Source organism: Naegleria gruberi (genome assembly GCF_000004985.1).
Source record: "Naegleria gruberi genomic scaffold NAEGRscaffold_57, whole genome shotgun sequence".
NCBI classification, from domain to species: domain Eukaryota; phylum Heterolobosea; class Eutetramitea; order Acrasida; family Naegleriidae; genus Naegleria; species Naegleria gruberi.
The window spans coordinates 236762-254822 of NW_003163270.1; the positions used below are offsets into that span (position 1 = coordinate 236762).

General features: G+C 34.0%; 8 protein-coding genes and 1 non-coding gene across 9 annotated transcripts; 5 read left to right on the top strand and 4 right to left on the bottom strand.

Moving 5' to 3' along the window:
• Positions 1-465: 465 nt before the first annotated feature.
• Positions 466-966, top strand: NAEGRDRAFT_52575 (uncharacterized protein; the record flags this gene model as incomplete). The annotated part of the gene is made up of 1 exon (XM_002671924.1): positions 466-966. The coding sequence occupies one exon, from the start codon at positions 466-468 to the stop codon at positions 964-966; it is 501 nt and encodes a 166-aa protein (XP_002671970.1).
• A 302-nt stretch (positions 967-1268) lies between these two features.
• NAEGRDRAFT_72999 (uncharacterized protein) lies at positions 1269-2447 on the top strand (the record flags this gene model as incomplete). Its single annotated transcript, XM_002671925.1, has 1 exon — positions 1269-2447. One exon carries the CDS (start codon positions 1269-1271, stop codon positions 2445-2447), a length of 1179 nt encoding a protein of 392 aa, XP_002671971.1.
• A 394-nt stretch (positions 2448-2841) lies between these two features.
• On the bottom strand, positions 2842-3853 carry NAEGRDRAFT_73000 (uncharacterized protein; the record flags this gene model as incomplete). Its single annotated transcript, XM_002671997.1, has 2 exons — positions 2842-3524; positions 3706-3853. The coding sequence occupies 2 exons, from the start codon at positions 3851-3853 to the stop codon at positions 2842-2844; spliced, it is 831 nt and encodes a 276-aa protein (XP_002672043.1).
• Positions 3854-4529: 676 nt separating this feature from the next.
• On the top strand, positions 4530-10029 carry NAEGRDRAFT_59328 (SPRY domain-containing protein; the record flags this gene model as incomplete). The annotated part of the gene is made up of 4 exons (XM_002671926.1): positions 4530-5121; positions 5655-7254; positions 7944-8077; positions 8904-10029. The coding sequence occupies 4 exons, from the start codon at positions 4530-4532 to the stop codon at positions 9986-9988; spliced, it is 3411 nt and encodes a 1136-aa protein (XP_002671972.1). The 3' UTR covers positions 9989-10029.
• A 90-nt stretch (positions 10030-10119) lies between these two features.
• NAEGRDRAFT_t620 lies at positions 10120-10192 on the bottom strand. Its single transcript has one exon. It is a non-coding gene; the product is annotated as a tRNA-Lys (tRNA).
• Positions 10193-10397: 205 nt separating this feature from the next.
• On the top strand, positions 10398-11424 carry NAEGRDRAFT_56320 (uncharacterized protein). Its single transcript, XM_002671927.1, has one exon. It carries the CDS (start codon positions 10443-10445, stop codon positions 11394-11396), a length of 954 nt encoding a protein of 317 aa, XP_002671973.1. The 5' UTR covers positions 10398-10442; the 3' UTR covers positions 11397-11424.
• On the bottom strand, positions 11402-13297 carry NAEGRDRAFT_81372 (uncharacterized protein). Its single transcript, XM_002671998.1, has one exon. The coding sequence runs from the start codon at positions 13049-13051 to the stop codon at positions 11459-11461; it is 1593 nt and encodes a 530-aa protein (XP_002672044.1). The 5' UTR covers positions 13052-13297; the 3' UTR covers positions 11402-11458.
• Positions 13298-13774: 477 nt separating this feature from the next.
• Positions 13775-15906, top strand: NAEGRDRAFT_59331 (uncharacterized protein; the record flags this gene model as incomplete). The annotated part of the gene is made up of 1 exon (XM_002671928.1): positions 13775-15906. One exon carries the CDS (start codon positions 13775-13777, stop codon positions 15860-15862), a length of 2088 nt encoding a protein of 695 aa, XP_002671974.1. The 3' UTR covers positions 15863-15906.
• On the bottom strand, positions 15883-17585 carry NAEGRDRAFT_73006 (uncharacterized protein; the record flags this gene model as incomplete). The annotated part of the gene is made up of 2 exons (XM_002671999.1): positions 15883-16640; positions 16694-17585. 2 exons carry the CDS (start codon positions 17583-17585, stop codon positions 15883-15885), a joined length of 1650 nt encoding a protein of 549 aa, XP_002672045.1.
• Positions 17586-18061: the final 476 nt, after the last annotated feature.

The window sequence follows — 18061 nt, forward strand, 5'->3', positions numbered from 1 at the left end:
CAGAACTCAGAAACCTGGTACGAGATATTGCCATATCAATACCATCCACATACAATGAACCACGTACATTCGATATTCAAAGCAGTTCACGACTCACACGACAAGTAACCAAACTCTCATGCTTTCATAAAAATTAAACATTGTTACTTATTGCCGAAACAATAAACCTTTCCATTTATTTATCTTACCTTCTAAAAAATGTTTAATATTGACTCTTGGCTAGAAATCTTCCTGGTTAAATGGATGAATTTCATCGGGAGCTCTGACGTCTGTCAATCATGTCTTATAATATGGCCAACACCGAGCATTCCACTAAATGTGCGTTAGAAATACAATTTGAGAAGGAGGTAAACTTCATAGGACCAATTCACAACTAAGAAATAATACATGCTTTATGATTCAACAGGTTTTTCACATTCAAAACAAATACAACAATTAAATTATTCCAAATATCTATTCGAAAGTATGACCTTCACAATTATTACACAATTTGAAAGTGATAGAACATTTGCTACTGTCACAGAAACAGTTGATTCGCAAGAAGAATCCGTGCAGAGCCAGGATTCTTTTGACCTTTCTAATAACTTTGCCTTGTCATCTAATAATGTTTCCAATAACCACACCTATAGCCAACAAGAACAATCTGAAAATGCATCATCGCCTTCGTCTCCAAGAGGTATCACCAAGAAGAAGCGAAAGAATTCAAAGAATTCTGTGGTGGTTGATTTTCCATCAGTAATCACAACTGTTTCGAATAACAATAATTCAACCAACACCACTCCAACACAACAAACTTCTTCCTCCTCCTCACAATACCAAGACGATATGTGGATGCAAGGTGTTTTATTCCAATTCAAAAACTCTTGTCTCTGTTCTTCATATTCGTCCAGTTATTCGATAAAACAAACAAAGAAACCAAGTAGCAATCCAACATCGGTGCTCGTTTCGAATAGAAGAACAATTTAATAATAATCGGTTGAAATCCTACTTTAAAATTTAGCAAAATAGAGCTTTACGAGTCAACGAGCTCTAAAATTATTCACATTCACACAAACTACTACTACTACTATTAGAAAATAAACATTTCTATTAGAATTCTTCAAAATTGATGTTGTGAGAGTTTTGTAATGGATTGGCGGTATCTTAATATTCAAAATTGATCATGTAGAAAATCTTCTTTGTTGTGTATTTGTTGTAAGGTAAGGTCTTTAAATATTTAAAGAAAAATAAGAAAAATTCAAGAAAAAAATTGAAAAATTTAAAAAAAAATGAAAAGAAAAATCGATCAACTTTTAAGCGTATTCTCAAAAAAGAAGAAAAAGGAAGAAAAATCATCGGACGAACAAGCAAATTCATCAACAGGAAGCAATGAATTAAGATTTGAAGCCAATAATTACGAGAGTTGTATCGGAACACTTTGCGATACGAAAATTGTTTTGAATATCATGAAGTTTTTGGAGGTGAATGAAATTTTGTTTAATATTTGTTGTACTTCTCAGAGTAAGGATAATAGTAGAGAGGAATATAATTTGGATATTAAACCATTATATTTGGTTTGCAAATTTTGGTTCAAAATTATTCAATCGGAGGAATTTTCAAGAAATTACTTGTTAATTTATCATAATTTGGTGAATCATCGAAGAATTAAATTGTTTAATATGAGTGAGATGGATCTTACATTGGAAAAGATTGAGAATGTTTATAAACAAGCTCGATTGACTCTGATTCAAGACGGAGACGAACCAATTTCACAAGATTTCTATCAAAGATTAATGATGCTGAGAGGAAGATTGATTCTTCACAATTCGAATGAATATTTGGAATATTTAACAAGAAAGGTTGCTGATATTACTAGGAGAAACAAGATTACTGCCAAGAAGAATGTTAAAGATTGGACAGAACCTTTCGATGATTTGAACGAATTTATAGAAATGATTTCACAAAATTCACATAATAATCATGCAAGAATGAGTTTTGCAAGTAATCTCTACACTCAATTTCTCAATTTAGGATATGCAGGAGATTGTGAAAATCCAATTGAAGATCCAGAAGTGCAACAAATATTCAAACATTTAAGAAAGTGGAAACTCTCATGTTTGATAACACAGTCATCAAGGGAAATTTTGGAAATGAGATTTTCAAATTCCTTGTTTTGTACCTTTGAAAATGATAATTTGAGAGAATATGTTTTATTCAGAGATGATGGAGAGCCTTTAAAGTTGACCTCTAACAATGAAGGAATTATGATTAATGAAGTTTTCCTATTGAAAGTTGTGGAGGATAGAAAGGAAGGAGAGGACATGTTCTATCTCAACAAGTCATTCCCATACAATGATTTTCTAGGCTACACTCCAAACCAAGACGAAAAGGAATTCATTTTGAGCTTTTTCACATTCTTTGCCACAAATGGCCTTGTTTCTAATGGTGATGAAGATGAAAGTGATTAAAATCTTGATGTTCTTTCAAAATTCTTTCCAATATTCTTTCAACTGACAAAAAACAAATGAGAAATAATTATTTATTTTAACAAGGAAGAGTCATACTGATCTCTAGTTTCTAAAATCTTGTACTTATTTTCTAGAGGACATTCGCCTCCACTTACAGTATCCAAAGAGAATCGATGGATGTAACCATCAAAGCTTACTACTACAAGTGCATCATTATTTGGAGTAATTCCACAAATATTTCTTGTTTCGTTTTCTGGTAATTTTACAGAAGCATGAGCAAAGTTACGGACACTATCCCACATGTTGTGAAGAGTGTCACTAATTGATCCAACATTTTGTGTTCTCTTCTTTCTGAATAATAAATTAAATATTTAAATATATTATCATGCAAAACTTACTCGTCCTTTTCTTGATTTTGATTCAATTTAAAAACGTGAACGGTTCCCTTGTCACTTGAAACACAAACCATTGAAGAATCTGAAGAAAATGAAATACTATAAATACGAGCTGCTGTTGAACCTCTTCTCAAGGTATGCAATAGTTCACATCCTGGAATTGAGAAAATTCTAATCACAGTACCCTTTCCTGATGCTGTTGCAAGCATGGTACCATCTTGATTGAATTGTATTATTGATACGTCACTCTTATGGGCTTTGATAAAGTTGACTTGTTTAGGGTTGATGGCATCGTAGAGAATAACATCTCCGGACTCTGTTGGTGATGGATATGCCATATAACTAACGTCATTCTTTCCTCCACTGACTCCTGTTGGTGTAGATGAAGGTATGCTAGAAAGTACACACAATCCTAAATTGTTTTTTGTTTCAATTGTCCTGAGAATTTTCATAGATGAAATATCAAAGATATGAATCTTATCTTGAAGTACAACTACAAGTCTTCTCTTTGATACTTTAACATTTAAAATTGTACTAGTAAAGTTTAGTTCACAAATTGCCTTGTTCTCACTCGAGTTGAAAAGTTGAAGTCTTCTAGGACTTAAACTTGCTTGATGTCCGGCACCAACAAGAGCTAATAAACTAGAGCTATATAACATTTGTACAAGACTCATTCCTCCAGCTACATGAATAGTAAATTAATAATTAATATATTAGAATATTGGAATGATGATGTGATATATATCATAGTCCATTATTATCATCGTCATCACGATGAGTATGCAAATAATAATAATAATACCATCAAATATTAATAATAATAATATGATTAATTAATATCAAAGGAATAATAAAACACGTACGTTGGGAATAGCATTTCTTCAACGGATCCAATGTAAAGATTTTATATGAACAATCGGTACCAACACTCACACAACTGCAATCTTGATTAAAAGCAGCAAACAAAATCTTCTCCGATCCTCCAGAAATATGATCTGTTGATGTACTCATATTTTCGATCAAAATTTAAATTATATATATAAATGAATACTTCTATTAATTACTCTATCAAGCTGTACAAATTCTCCAACAAAAAAGAAGCACCTCTTAGAGTTGTGTTTTTTAAAATTGTTCAAAGATTGGAACGTTCAAAGTAGAAGCGAAAACCAAGCTTGTGCAAGACTTTGAAATTTTTTAAAGATTTTGTGAGGAAATGTGATGATTTTGGACGACAAGCGAAATAAAAAGAACAAGAGTTAGTGTGTTGACTGGAAACGTGAGGAAGCCGAAATTGTGTTAAGGTTCATGAGTCTTAATATTGCTCAATAATTGGTCAGCTTGATGATGATTTGAAATAATAATTTTAAAAAATTGAAATATTTATTATAATAATTGTAAATTGTGTTGATTATTATAAAGCTTATTAACCATTCGGAGATGAGAATGGAGAAATGAAGAAGATTAACACTTTCGGATGAAATAATTGTATCGTGATGGGTAAGAAAAGATTTTTTGGTAAGGCAAATAATTGTTTCTTTTCAAATATTGATTTTGTCGCATCATTAAAAACAAAAAGCCTTCTCATCATCAACTCATGACAGTTGACCTTTTCTAAATCTTTGGATATTCCTCTACCCTAACATTATCTTTTTTGCTTTTATCAATACTACTTCGGAGGAGAGAGAAGATGAATTTTCATATCGTTCTCTTACTCTTGTTGGTCATCATTAATTTGATGATATTTTCATCATCGGCTCTTGCAACGCTTTCCCTTGGACCAGAAGAAGCAAATGAAAAAGCAACAAGAACATCATTCATTCCAAATAATAATAATAATAATAACAACTTTGCTAGAGAACAACAGCTGAAACAACGTAGAAGGTTTCTTATTAACAATGATCCAATTTATGGGAAATTAAATTCATATTTCCATGAGGAGGAAACAAGAGCCTTGGCGACTACTAGATATTCAACAACAACAACTTCAGTGAATGGAGAGTTCTTTTCGAATATTAGAGAAGAGCAAGAACAGTCGTCTGGTGTTCTCTCATCATCAGCAACACGGAATGTTCATAAAGAAAATAATGTAAATAATCAAACAAGAGGTTATGATAGAAGATTCGCTAGGGAACAATTGATGGTCGAAGAAGTATCTGCTACTGTATCATTATATGATTCGGCTGCTGTGACTGCTAAAGCAAGCATTCCTACAGTTTATCTATTCGAAAGTTTGGATGAGACAAGTGAAAATAATACATGCACAAGTGTGAATTCTCCTTGTAAGAATTGGACCATGGCTGTGAATAAGGTATTCTCTTTGTGTGAAGCCTCTGTTAGCAAATTGCCCTCTAAAACTGTTAACAGTTGTGAGGCAAAAATTGAATTATTAAGTGGAGTGAATAGTTGTGAAGGAGTTATTCCACAACTTTTATTATATCAAATCAAAATTTCAATTTATAGTAGTACAGCTCAATATAAGATGATATGTGGAGGAAATACCTTGTCACTTTTTGGAAATTTATTGACTGGTGTTTCAGATGCCTCAAATGTTTCACTCTCATTCAATAATATTGGCTTGACAAATGTGGTTTTTATATTTTCTTCATTTGGAGAAGTTTCTTTCAATGGAACTAAACTAGATGGTGTGTTTTTCAATACCACTATCATTTCGTAAGTTTTCTTTCAGTATATATGAATTGCAACTTATTTCTTGATAATTTAAATAACCTTAGAAGGTTCACCCTCAGCAAATCTTACGCTTCAGATTTGTACTTGGCTCAATTTTTTACCAAATTCTCACCAATTTCAACAGATTTTCTAACACTACAACAATCAATTTTGGAATATTGCTATTTTTCTGTAACATCAAGGGCAATAGATATAAAATCAAATACCATGACCAATATTCGGATGACTTTTGATGCTCTTAGTAGAGTAGTAATAAGAGATAGCTCATTTTCTGATAGTACAGTACTCATTTCATCGAGTGATTTGTTGATTGGTACAGGTTTTGCAGAATTTTCATTCTATATCGTAAATATTAGCTTTTCGAGATCGAGCTTAATTGTCACCTATTATAGAAATGGAAGAGCTCTTGTCTCTTCAAAACTTTATGTGATTGGATGCAATTTTTCTGGAAAAGCGCCATATTATCAAGTATCAGTAGTTGACTTTACAACAATAACTATTGATAATTGTATATTTAATGGACTCAATACCTATTCAGAATATAGTGCCCTCTCAATCAAGTCATACTATTCTAAAACTGAGGCAGAAATAACCAGTACAACTTTTAGCAATTATTATTCAAAAGCCTCAGGTGCAGCTCTTAATATTTATGGTGTTGAAATTGGATACATAGCCGATTGTATATTCAAGAATAACACAGCCCTCGATAATGGTAAGTATGAAATTGTAATTAATAATATTAATTGTGCTTTTAATATAGGCGGAGCACTAACAATTGACAGAGTTGGATTAGCAACTGTTCAATACTGTAAATTTGTGGAAAACAAGTTTGAGAGTAAGAGAGAAAGTCAATTCTTTTCATATGGTGGAGGTGCATTATATGTTTACAAGTCATTTATTGAATTAACCAAGAATTTATTCACTAAAAATTCAGCTAATGGACTAGGTGGTGCTATCATTGTAAATACAGCCTGTAGTGTCAAGACATCAAATGATGTGTTTGATGATAATTATTCACTCTATGGAGGAGCTATTGCTTACACAGATTATCAATTGAACGATTGTAGTAATGTAGTTTTCTTTACTTATAATTCTACTTTCATTAATAATAAGGCAAAGTATTTTGGAGGATTCTTCTTTGGGAGAAAGTTACCAGTCATGTACTTTGATACTTTTACCAGCTTTAGACTCAATTCAGCACAATTGAGCGGAGGAGGAATTTATTATTTGGAAAAACCTGCTGCTAAGAAGGTTATTAATGGAGATCCTGAAAAGCTTGGTTTTGGTAATACAGGCATGTACACTAGCTCAAATATTGAATCATTCCCAACTCGAATGGAGGTATACTCCAAGAGTAGCATGGAATCTCAGAGTGGCGTTCTAACTAATATGCACTTGTTGCTATTGGATGAAAACAACCAAACAACTCCATACTTCCCTGGAATGATGGACTTGGAGTTACAAGCTGATGGACTATCTTTTATTGTGACAAAGTTTACTTTTTCCAACACTAGTAGAACTCTCAAGTTGGACTATACTTTTTATTCCAAAACCGCTGAATTTCCATTCCAAAGCAATCTACTATTAATTTTGAGATTGAAAGAATTTGATATTGCTCAATATTTTGAGTTCACTGCGACAACATGTAATATTGGTTATTATGTCATTAGAGATGAGGACAATGAAACATTGTACAAGTGTAGCCTTACTCTTACGATCACCCTGTCAGCAACTATTGCTGGAATCTTATTGTTATTTATTGGATTTTTAGTAGGATTCTTCTTTTTAAGAATGATTAGAAGAATTACTACAATAGTAATGGATTACAAGAAGAAGGAGCTAGCTGAAAAGGAGTTGACTGAAAGATTGATGAGCTATCAAGTCTTATTCGAACATGGAGACGTAGAATTGGATGGCTATAAGCAGTGGATGATTCCAGTGAAAGATTTGGAGATTATTTCCAAGATTGGAGAAGGAGCTTACGGAACAGTTTACAAGGCAGTATGTTATTTTTTATTCTTTCAATGATTATTTAATATTATTTATAATAGTTGTGGAAGACCAATGTAGAAGTGGCCATAAAATCCATCAAAGTTGATGAAGATTCAATCTCTACTTTTGAACATGAAGCATCTTTATTGAGTAGTTGTAGACACTTGAATATTGTTACATTTTATGGATGTACAATAACTGGAGAAACTAATTATCTGGTTGAGGAATATATGAGTGGAGGTGGATTAGACAAGATGCTATATCGTGTTGGTAAAGGGCTAATTGCAATGAGTCTCAAACAAAAACTAAGAATTTTGATTGATGTGTCTTGTGGAATGAGCTATCTCAATGAACTCAAACCTCCAATTATTCACAGGTACGTTCAACATTTCAATATTTTAATTTAACAAATTCTAATCAGAGATTTGAAACCTGAGAATATCCTTCTTACAAGGGACATGGTAGCTAAGGTTTCTGATTTTGGCTTATCTACCATTTCAAATCCTCAGAGAACAATGACATGCCAAATTGGCAGTTTATTCTATATGGCTCCAGGTAAGTTTATTCTTTGGATTATTCATCATTACTGAACTCAAAACCAGAACTTTTCAACAGCAATTATTACAATGAGAAGTGTGATGTCTACTCCTTCTCAATTGTCATGTGGGAATTATTCTTTGGAACTCGTTATTCATCCTTTGGAGGTGATGCCAATGATCGATTCAAATTTTTACTCACAAGAGAACAAATTTTGGAACTTTCCACACTCGCAACCAGTTCAATTGCCTTTGTGTTGAAGAAGGTTGCTGAGGGAACAAGACTTCCACTCCCAAACAGTACATCTAGTCACCTCAAATGGATTAGAGCTTTCATGCCTGAACATTCCAGTAATGATGAACATTGTAAAGTTATTGTAAAGGTGGTAGAGAAGTATTTTACTCTGATGGTAGAATGTTGGGATAACGATCACAGCAAGCGTCCTGGATTCAGAGATATTATGTATAGATTGAAGGAAATGGTGGATTTGCTTTATTTTGATGAGTGTACAGTGAGAACTTTGTAAATTTTGATCATCATCATTAGCCATTGTTGTGGATTATTATACACTGTGAAATCCAGTTTATCGTGTTATCTCTTGGTTGCTGTTTAGTGATTGGGTTGCTTTCTGTACATTATTCGTTTTCCAAATATGGAAATCAGATAACAGTAACATAGATTGTGGTCGACTGGACGCTCGCATTCTTTTGCTTCAATACTCCTCAAAACGCACCGATTATCGTTAACATCACCTCAAAAAAAGTTCGAATAATGAGTGCACCATCAACTACCAATAATTTCCTTGCAAATGTTTTGCAAACGCTTTCGAATAACTTTTTTGCAGACCTCAATAATACCAGCATCAGCACTCCAACCCTGAATATCCTTTCCAATGAAACTGTACCAAATACAAGTCCTCCAACACCAACTCTTCATCCTCTTTCATACCCTTCTCTGGTAGCAAGTTTCAATAATTTTGATAATTCTTCCATGTCTATGCGATCAGAGAGAGGAAACATGACTATTCGAAGAATGGTGAGTCCTCCAACTACAGATCCAGCACAAAACAATACCATTACACCTCCACCAACAGTTGCCATACCAATTGTTCCTCCAGTGTTGGCTGGAGGTGCTCATCCACCTCCTGCTCACTTGTTGGGTGGAGCAGCTGCTAATGCTCCATTCACACCAGATAGTTTGCCTTGCATTCAATTTACCACTAATCTTTCGAATAGTTATTCAACCATTGTATCGACTAGACATAGCCGAACAATTGAGACTCACTCCTGTGGAGCTTCTACTCAACCAAACACCTCGGTTGAATACATTTTTTATACGAAACACACTCATCCTCAATACACTTATTTTGAGGTAAAGCTGGCAGATAAACTCTTTTCTAATGCGCAGTCATCTGCTCCTGAAGTAGCTCTTGGTTTTGCACCTTTTGGATACAAGGGAATGGTCGGTTGGATGAAAAACTCAATTGGTTTCCATGTTGATAATGGACGAGTTTATGACGAGAGAGATGCAACAAACGGTATTGCAGATCGTGTATATTTAGGAAGTGTCAGTAGAGGAGATGTCATTGGATGTTTGCTCAATCACAAGAATGGAGAATTTTTGGTTGTAAAGAATGGTCAAGAATTGCACAATCTTTCACATGGAACTGTCTTTAAGCATGACCACTTTAAACAATCTCATCAATTTTTGCCAACCATTTCATGTTCAGATATTCACTTGGAAATGGAGGTGAATTTGGGATTGGACATGGTACGAAAACCATTCCTCTATCCAAGAGTTGTTCACTTTAGACAATTGGACAGATTATTGGCCATGGTCATTTCAGAAGATCAACAAGTAACTTGTTCGAGTTTTAATTTCACAGATTTGAAAATCACCACACAAACCAATATTGTGCAATTTGATTAATATTTCTCTGTTCAATTGAAATAATAAAAATGTAAATATTTAAAATACTTTCCTTTTTATTGATGATTTGTTGTATCAAAATTCAAATCTAAGATGACGTTTGTATTACATACAGATACCAAAAAGTCAACCGCCCCACGTGGGGCTCGAACCCACGACCGTTGGATTAAAAGTCCAACGCTCTACCGACTGAGCTAGCGGGGCTGCTCATTATCTGTCCTATCAAGTTAAATTTCCGATGGTTGATTTTATTTACGTCTTGTTGGTACTATCAATGTAACTGCAGATTGCACTTATTCCTTCATACTTTAATTCCTTCATAATAAGGTTTCAAATTGGGTTCACTGTTGATTGAATGCTTCAATGCTTTAATTAATTTAAATATTATTTAAAAAAAATGAAACAACTTGTCTTGGCTATTTTCCTCTTGTTTTTCCTTGCTTTATTAACAACAATGGAAGGAAAATCAATGAAAAACAACATGAATAATCGACCAGTGATTGGAATTTTAGCACAACCTACACTTACCGGAAAGATATCAATTTATGGAAAGTATTATATTGATGCAGCCTATGTAAAGTTTGTAGAGAGTTCGGGTGCTCGAGTTGTTCCTCTGAGGTTTGATTTACCTCGTGATGAGATGAGAAGTTATTTTGATCAGTTGAATGGAATTTTGTTTGCTGGAGGTGGAGTTGATTTGGTGGAGAAGAATGGAGATTTGACTCCCTATATGAAATCACAACAAATGTTGGTAAATTGGGCTATTGAAGCCTATGAGAAGAATGGTGATTATATGCCAATGTGGGGAACTTGTTTGGGATTTCAGGGATTGGCTATTGCTTTGGCTAATGATAGCTCTGTAATGCAAAGTGGATTTGATTCAGAGAATATGGCCATTCCATTGGATTTTACAATGCCAGAGTCAAAAATTATAGAATCAACAAGATTATTCAATCCTAAAGAGGTGGACTCTGTTCAAATGAGGGATATTGTCTATTTGTTAGGAAATAAGAATGTTACTTTCAATGCTCACCATGATGGTATTCCAATAGATAGATGGATCAGTAATTCAAATTTAAACAAACAAGTAAGACTCATATCAACAAATCTCGATAGAAATGGAAGGAAATATGCTAGTCTTTTGGAACATTCCAAATACCCAATTTATGGAAGTCAATTCCATCCTGAAAAGAGCATGTTTGAGTGGAATCCAAATGAAGTCATTAATCACTCTTTAGAAAGCGTTAAGGTCAATTCATATTTTGGAAAATTCTTTATTAATGAATGCAGAAAGAACTCTCACACCTTCAAATCTGAACAATTTTTAGAAAAGTCTCTCATTTACCAATTCACCCCAGTTTACACTTATCCACTCGTAAATGATTTTGAGCAATGCTACTTTGTATAATATTTATTAACAAGTTATTATTTATTTGAAATATGTTAGTGAGAGTTGTTGTTGGACCTGTTTCAAAATTGGTTTAATATCTCAAAATCTATTTGAAGATTTGACGAGTTATTGTTAGTGGAATTCTCCCATTCTTTCATGACCTCGTGTGGATTGATAGGCCTTAAAGGCAAAAATTGATCATCGTCGTTTCTTTCATGATCATCATTCCCTGAAAGGAAGAAGTTATCCATGTCTGTAATTAATGATTGATCTTGTTCTTTATCTTCTTCCTTATAAAAGAATGATAGAGGTGAAGATGGAGCATTGGATTGTGGGGGAGGATTATTATTTACATTATCAAATGAAAGATCACCGACGTCTTCATTGAGAAGAGAATCAAGCATGTCATCAAAATCAGATTGGCCATTCATATTATTATTATTGGCAGATTGTTGAGGAGTATTGTTAGGATAGGAGGTTGACATTTGTTGAAATACTCCTGGCTCTGAATTCTGGGCAAAGATACTATTAAAGAGAGCTTGTTGATGAAATTCTTGAAGTTCTGGAGTACTTTGGGCCATAATGCCATTTTGATGGGCTGTTCTATTGTACAATAATTGTTGATTGGCATCAGGGTTCAATACTGTATGTCCACTCGTATTCATATTAACAGGTTGATTACTGTACAATGCATTTCCAATACCCATCAAGAATTTCTGATTCTCCACACTCATATCTGTCTCACTATATGAAAGACTGAACTTTTTGTTACCGACTTCTTGAAGTTGCTGATTGGGTTGAATATTGATATTATTCTGACTCAAAGCTGCAGCCAATGAATGACGATCCAAATTGAGCATGGAATTCTTCTTTGAAAAGCTGGGAGATTTTTCAATACCTCTTCTAGGAGACATATTTGGTGGAATTCCATTTGGACCCATTCCATTCATCATTGATTGAGCATGTAGTGAATTGGAATCACTCAAATCTAAATTATTCTTTGAACAACCAGCTTTTGGTTTCTTCTTCATTTCCAGTTCAAAGTAGTTTGCCTTGAAATTTCCCAAACCAGAGTGTTTCTTCATTCTCAAACTTGTGGTATTGTGAAGAGTGGAGGCTGAATTGTGCTTTTTCAGAGAGGGTGGACTCTTCAAGTGAGATAAAAGAGGAGAATTAAGATTCGAATAATTATTAGGTGGAGTAGAGTAATGACTATTCATCTTGCTATTCCTTGTTGGAGTAGATGGTGCATTTAAATCAAAAGTTGGAATAGTACCTCTATTGAGAACGTCAGCTGTTGTCTCATTAATGAACATTAATGTGTTTGATGGTGGAGCTTGATTGACTTGTGAATGATGAGAACCACTGCCACTGCCACTACTATGACCTACACTACTATGATTACTAGAATGTCCGTTAGAAGATTGAGAAATTGGAGAAACAACCTGTTGCTGCTGTTGTTGCTGTTGCTGTTGCTGTTGTTGATATAAATTATTAATGTCTTGTTGATTGAGTAAGGAATTATAGAGTTGAGCTTGAGACGAAAGTTGTTGTTGTTGTTGTTGCATTAGCATATTTTGAAATCCTTGAGGATTAGTTTGAGGAGAAAGTGCTGCACCTCGGCTTGATGCATTTAAAACTTGCAAAATGTTTGTCGAGTTTGATGCCATCATGGATGTTTGGCAGATATTTTTACAGTTAGGAAAATTAATTGTTGCGTGATGGAGGTTCGAATATTTGGAGGACCTCAGTAGGGAAAGTAAACTAGGAAACCGTAGACTAATTAATCTATTTTTAGAGATTCGAATTGTTGAAAAAGTTCCTATTCGAAAGTGATTGTTTTTCGAGTTCAATATTATGCTCTCGTAAATAATTGATAAAGAGAAAATTGTTTGCCTTTGTTTTTCAAATAACAGATGTAGAGACCTTTTTTTTAACTCACCAATTCTATCTCTGTTACAAAATCGTGGTTGGTGAGAGGACAAAACGAGAGGTAAAATTTTGGTGTTGACTGAAGTTGAGATATCAAACATTTTGCCTACCAACAAACAATTCGGAAGAGGACTCGATATTTGATATTGTGCATAGGTAAAGATTGTTTGAGGTGTTGTGATGGACTGGAAAAAGGCGCCAAAAAAAAACCTCAACTAGAGTCAAGAGTATTAGCTGAGAGATGATAATTTAAATTTGGGGGCCTTGTTGAGGGTGAAGAGATTAATATAGGAGAGATTGCATATTTTGAGTAATATAATAATTAAATGTTAATTATTATGATATTCTTATTTCCAATATGAAAGAAAAGTTCATTAAAGAATTAAATAATCAAATGATATGGAATTCATTGGTTTATTCATTCTCATTGGAATAAATTCCTTTCTCAGAAGACGAAGAAAAAAATGGCAGATTTCGAACTGGAGATTGGTGAACCTGTCCATGACGTGGCTGAGCTCATTGCATGGATAGATGCGTGTGATCTCATCAATGATGATGAAGAGGAATCAACAAATGCTCCGAACGATCATTTACAGCACTCATCAAGTGTTCAAAATTATGATTTTCTCTTGATTGGCTCGAAAGCATTGAAGAGTCATTGGCAAGAATTAAATAATTCAACAATGATGGTGATGAAGGAATCTTTGGCCAAACATTCTGGATTTGGAAAGAAAATTATCAAGAATCATGTTGATCACCGTTTTGAGAAGGACTCGGATTGGGATTTAGTTTGTCTGAATAAGAAAGCACTGATGGAATTCTTGAAGAATGAAGAGATTGAGGAGATTTGTGTTAATTATATTGTACAATTGGAGGATTTTGAAGTGAGTGAGAATGATTATTGTGAATGGATGAACATTGGTGGTCAACCAACGAGATGGAAAGAGTTTTCGCTTCGTTTAGAAATGAAGAATGGATTAATTATTGAGATTGAATACTGCACTCATCAATATCACCTGTTAAAGTATTTGAATTCAAAGAAGATTAATAATGTGAAAGTTCCATTCATGAATGAGTTCAATTGTGCTCTTGCTCCTCTCGAATTGTTGGAAATTATCAAAAGATCTCATTTATTCTTTAATATTCTTAACGATTCCTGGTTGAAGCACTTTCTTGATATAGAAATGATTCATTTGATTCAAAAAGTATCGGAAACTCACGATGTCTTATACTTGGGCACAGCTTTTGAAGATAACGAGCTCATTTGGTTAGTTTATTACGACAGGCTTACAAAACGAATTGTAAAAATGGCTCAAGATGAACAGGATTCGTATGATAATTATATTGACATATACTGTTTCAATATAAGGGAGGAAGAGATCCGTCATGTTGCTCGTGATGGTTATTCAGAAAGTTTATTTTCTGTTTTTGGAGTGAATGAAATTCAATTAAATCCATCATTTTTGGGAGACAGCTCCCAATCTATTGAGTACATGTCTCAAGCTATAGCTGGAAACATTCTCAAAACAAGTATATTCCGTGTGGTCAACTCTGAAGAATTGGAAAAGTTGATCCTCAAATCAATGCAAAAAGCACTTGATTATAATTACAAGACCTATCTGTTTATGATTATTATTGAAGTGTATTGGAAGATTTCTGAGAGAATATTTGACATGCTCCATCAACCCGAAAGACTTGAAGCATTATTTAACACTAAGACTGAAATGTTAGAATTTAAATTCAAGAATTATCCAATTGATTTGGAGAAGGATGATGTGAAGGATATTTCACATCTGAATGGTCTCTATATTTGCAGTCATTACTTGCCAATTCATTTAATTATGAATATCATATCATATTCCCATTCAGCTAGTGATATTATCCATCTTACTCAATTGGACAAGAGTTGGAATCAAATTTTTGAAATTCAGGATGTCTGGAAGTATTTGTATTTCAGCAGATATCCTACTCCATCCCAATACTATTCTGTGAAATCTACTTTCCAAGCAAAGAGTTGGAAATTGCAAGTCCTAGCCAGATCCAAATTGAATAGAATTCCACTACTGTCCAGTCAAGGATGTAAGGGACTTGCCGAAGTATTCAAGAGCAAGTTTATTGGAAAATCAGAAGCTTTCAAACAATTCATTTCTGATTTTTATGCAAACACTTACATTGTGAGCAAGAAGGAAGTTAATAATTCTTCTGATGAATCCAAAACCTTAAAAGCAACTTTAATGATTTTCTGGCCAAGACAAGCTCCACTCCAGGTTGACTTGGAAGTTTATCTTGATTATGCTGAGTACAGATCTGGAGATAGTAAAGGAGGTTTCGGTAGCAGAGAGAAGGTCACAGTTAGATACTTGGGAGGAAAGAGCTCATATTATTCAAATCAACCTTTAATTCTCAGGTCAATCACCAACCCTGAAGACTTTATTGGAAGGTACTATCTTTCAATATTGAGTCAACAACAATATGCTTCTCTATTTTCAACTTTGGCAGTTTTAGGATTTGGAAAGAATTGGACAAGTGAAGTGTTGGGTTATTCGTGGTAGATTAATTTTCAAAATATTATTTAATTAAATTCATCATTCAATTCGTTATCATCATACCCATCTTCTTCCTTTGGCAAATTCAAAGTCTTAAAGTTAATTCCTGACAGATTTTGAGATGCTGATGATACTTGTAATTGTCCTTCCAACCCTATATCTGGGAGAACTGTTTCCAATGCTTGCTGATTACTAAGGAGGCATGTGTCGAAAGCATCTTGCTTTTCCTTGAAAATGACCTTGTGTTGAGCAAGTGAATCCAAGAATTGAAGTGGAGGAGTCATTGTTTGTTGGTATTGAATAAAATTGTTCATCCATTCCATCTCTTCAATTCTTCTTCTCATTTCAGTTTCTCTTGAGAGTAACTCACTCATCTTTAATTGTGAAATGTCGTGCAAGGACACCAATGCACGCTTGTATTGTTCTTTGAGTTGAGTTTCCATTTCAACAACATTGGAGACAATCATTTGTCTTCTTTCCTCAATAGCAGCCAATTCTTGATCTGCTTGCTTGAATTGCTGCATTTGTGTGAACACTTCAGGAAGAAGAATGGTCTCATCGGTGGGAGGATTCATGGTTTGTTCTACAAAGTTCAAAGCCTTTCTGTAGGCCTTTCCAATAATCTTGTCACTTGTTTTGAAAAAGTCACGATAATGTTGAAGAGTTTGATTTCTCAATCTCTCATCGCCCATATTGTCAAACTCAACAATACAAACAAAATCGCAAAAGATGTGAGCTGGATTGAGCATTATAAATTCGTGATGGAATTCTGGATCTTGTTCCTCTACATTTTGAAAGATTGATATTTAAACATATGATAACCTTACAATAACCTACCAGGTTGATAATAAACACTGTCATAACCTTGTGGAATTGAAACAGGTCCAGTAGTTTTTTTTTCAATACAGAACGATTTTCCTGGATAGAACAAACAGTGCATGAGACGATAGAATTTTTGACGAGATCCTGAACTTTCTTCGTAATTGGCTCTAGAGTGCTCTTGAGGTGGTATAAGAGAGGTGCTGAATTGTTGGGTTTCTGGACTCAAGTTAACTCGTCCAACAGATAGTTTGATACCAGCTTCTGGAACATTGAAACCGTCACAAACAATATTTTCCAAAGTATTCTGAGATCCAATAGCTTCCAAATCGTTCAGGTTAATCCAAACATCCATCAAACCACCGTCTCCAATTGTAGATCTAAACTGATGATATTCAGAAGACTCCTTCAAACTGTAAATTCTAAAAGCAGTACTTGAAACAGAACCAACAGCCAATCTCAATGAATATTCCAAATAGTTATAGAATGGATCTTGTCTTGGTATTTGCTTTGTTTTCATATTGAGAATTTGAAGCTTTTCATTGTTGTACATTGGTAAATCTTCAGTATTGTCCTCACTCGAATTCATTCTAGGAGAACCGTAGTGTGCTTGTTGATTCATCATGAGCTGCTGTTGTTGAGGTGGAAACTGTCTGTACATGAGATTGTTGTGGTGTGGAAAAACCTGTGGTTGTTGATTCATCATTTGTTGATGTTCATTATACAGATTTCTTCTAAAGCTTGCTGCTGGCTGATAACCTCCACTTCCCCCACCTGGATAACCAAGGGAATTAGAACCACCTCCCATACTACTTCCTCCATAGCCATTATTATGATTATTATTATAAGTATTATATTGATGCATCATCGATGATGATGAGGGCATGCCCGACGATGAGGTATTGTACATTTTTTTAATGTAAAAAAACAGCCTTAATTCTTTTTTAACGGTTTTATTTTTTTGGCGGGCCAACAAGAGCCTCTCTTAAAAGATTCTTCTCATTCCTCCATGAAAACGAAAATCATAATCTGATAATGAAGAAAGTTTGTGAATATATTATTAATAAGCTTTTGTTGAAAAATAGTAATTGATAACAAATAATGCGGAACACCAAACCAAGACAATTTTTGAAAATATTTTCCAATTAAAAAAATTTCAATTACTGCGCGCTTTTTTTTCTTCTCTTCGTTCAACTAGAAATTTTCCATCTTCAATTACCAGAAGCAGATAACTTGTTAGCAATTCAGATTAAAGTTGCAACACAAGAACAAGAACACATTGCGGAAGAATATAGAGAGAGAATTTATTTGCATAAAACTCCAATATGTATTCACATAGTAGTAGCAATAATAATAACAATGTTAATGGGGGTGGTAGTTTGTTTT

Coding starts and splice junctions, on each gene's coding strand:
- NAEGRDRAFT_56320 (XM_002671927.1), top strand. CDS start 10,443: ATGGAAGGAAAATCAATGAAAAACAACATGAATAATCGACCAGTGATT.
- NAEGRDRAFT_81372 (XM_002671998.1), bottom strand. CDS start 13,051: ATGATGGCATCAAACTCGACAAACATTTTGCAAGTTTTAAATGCATCA.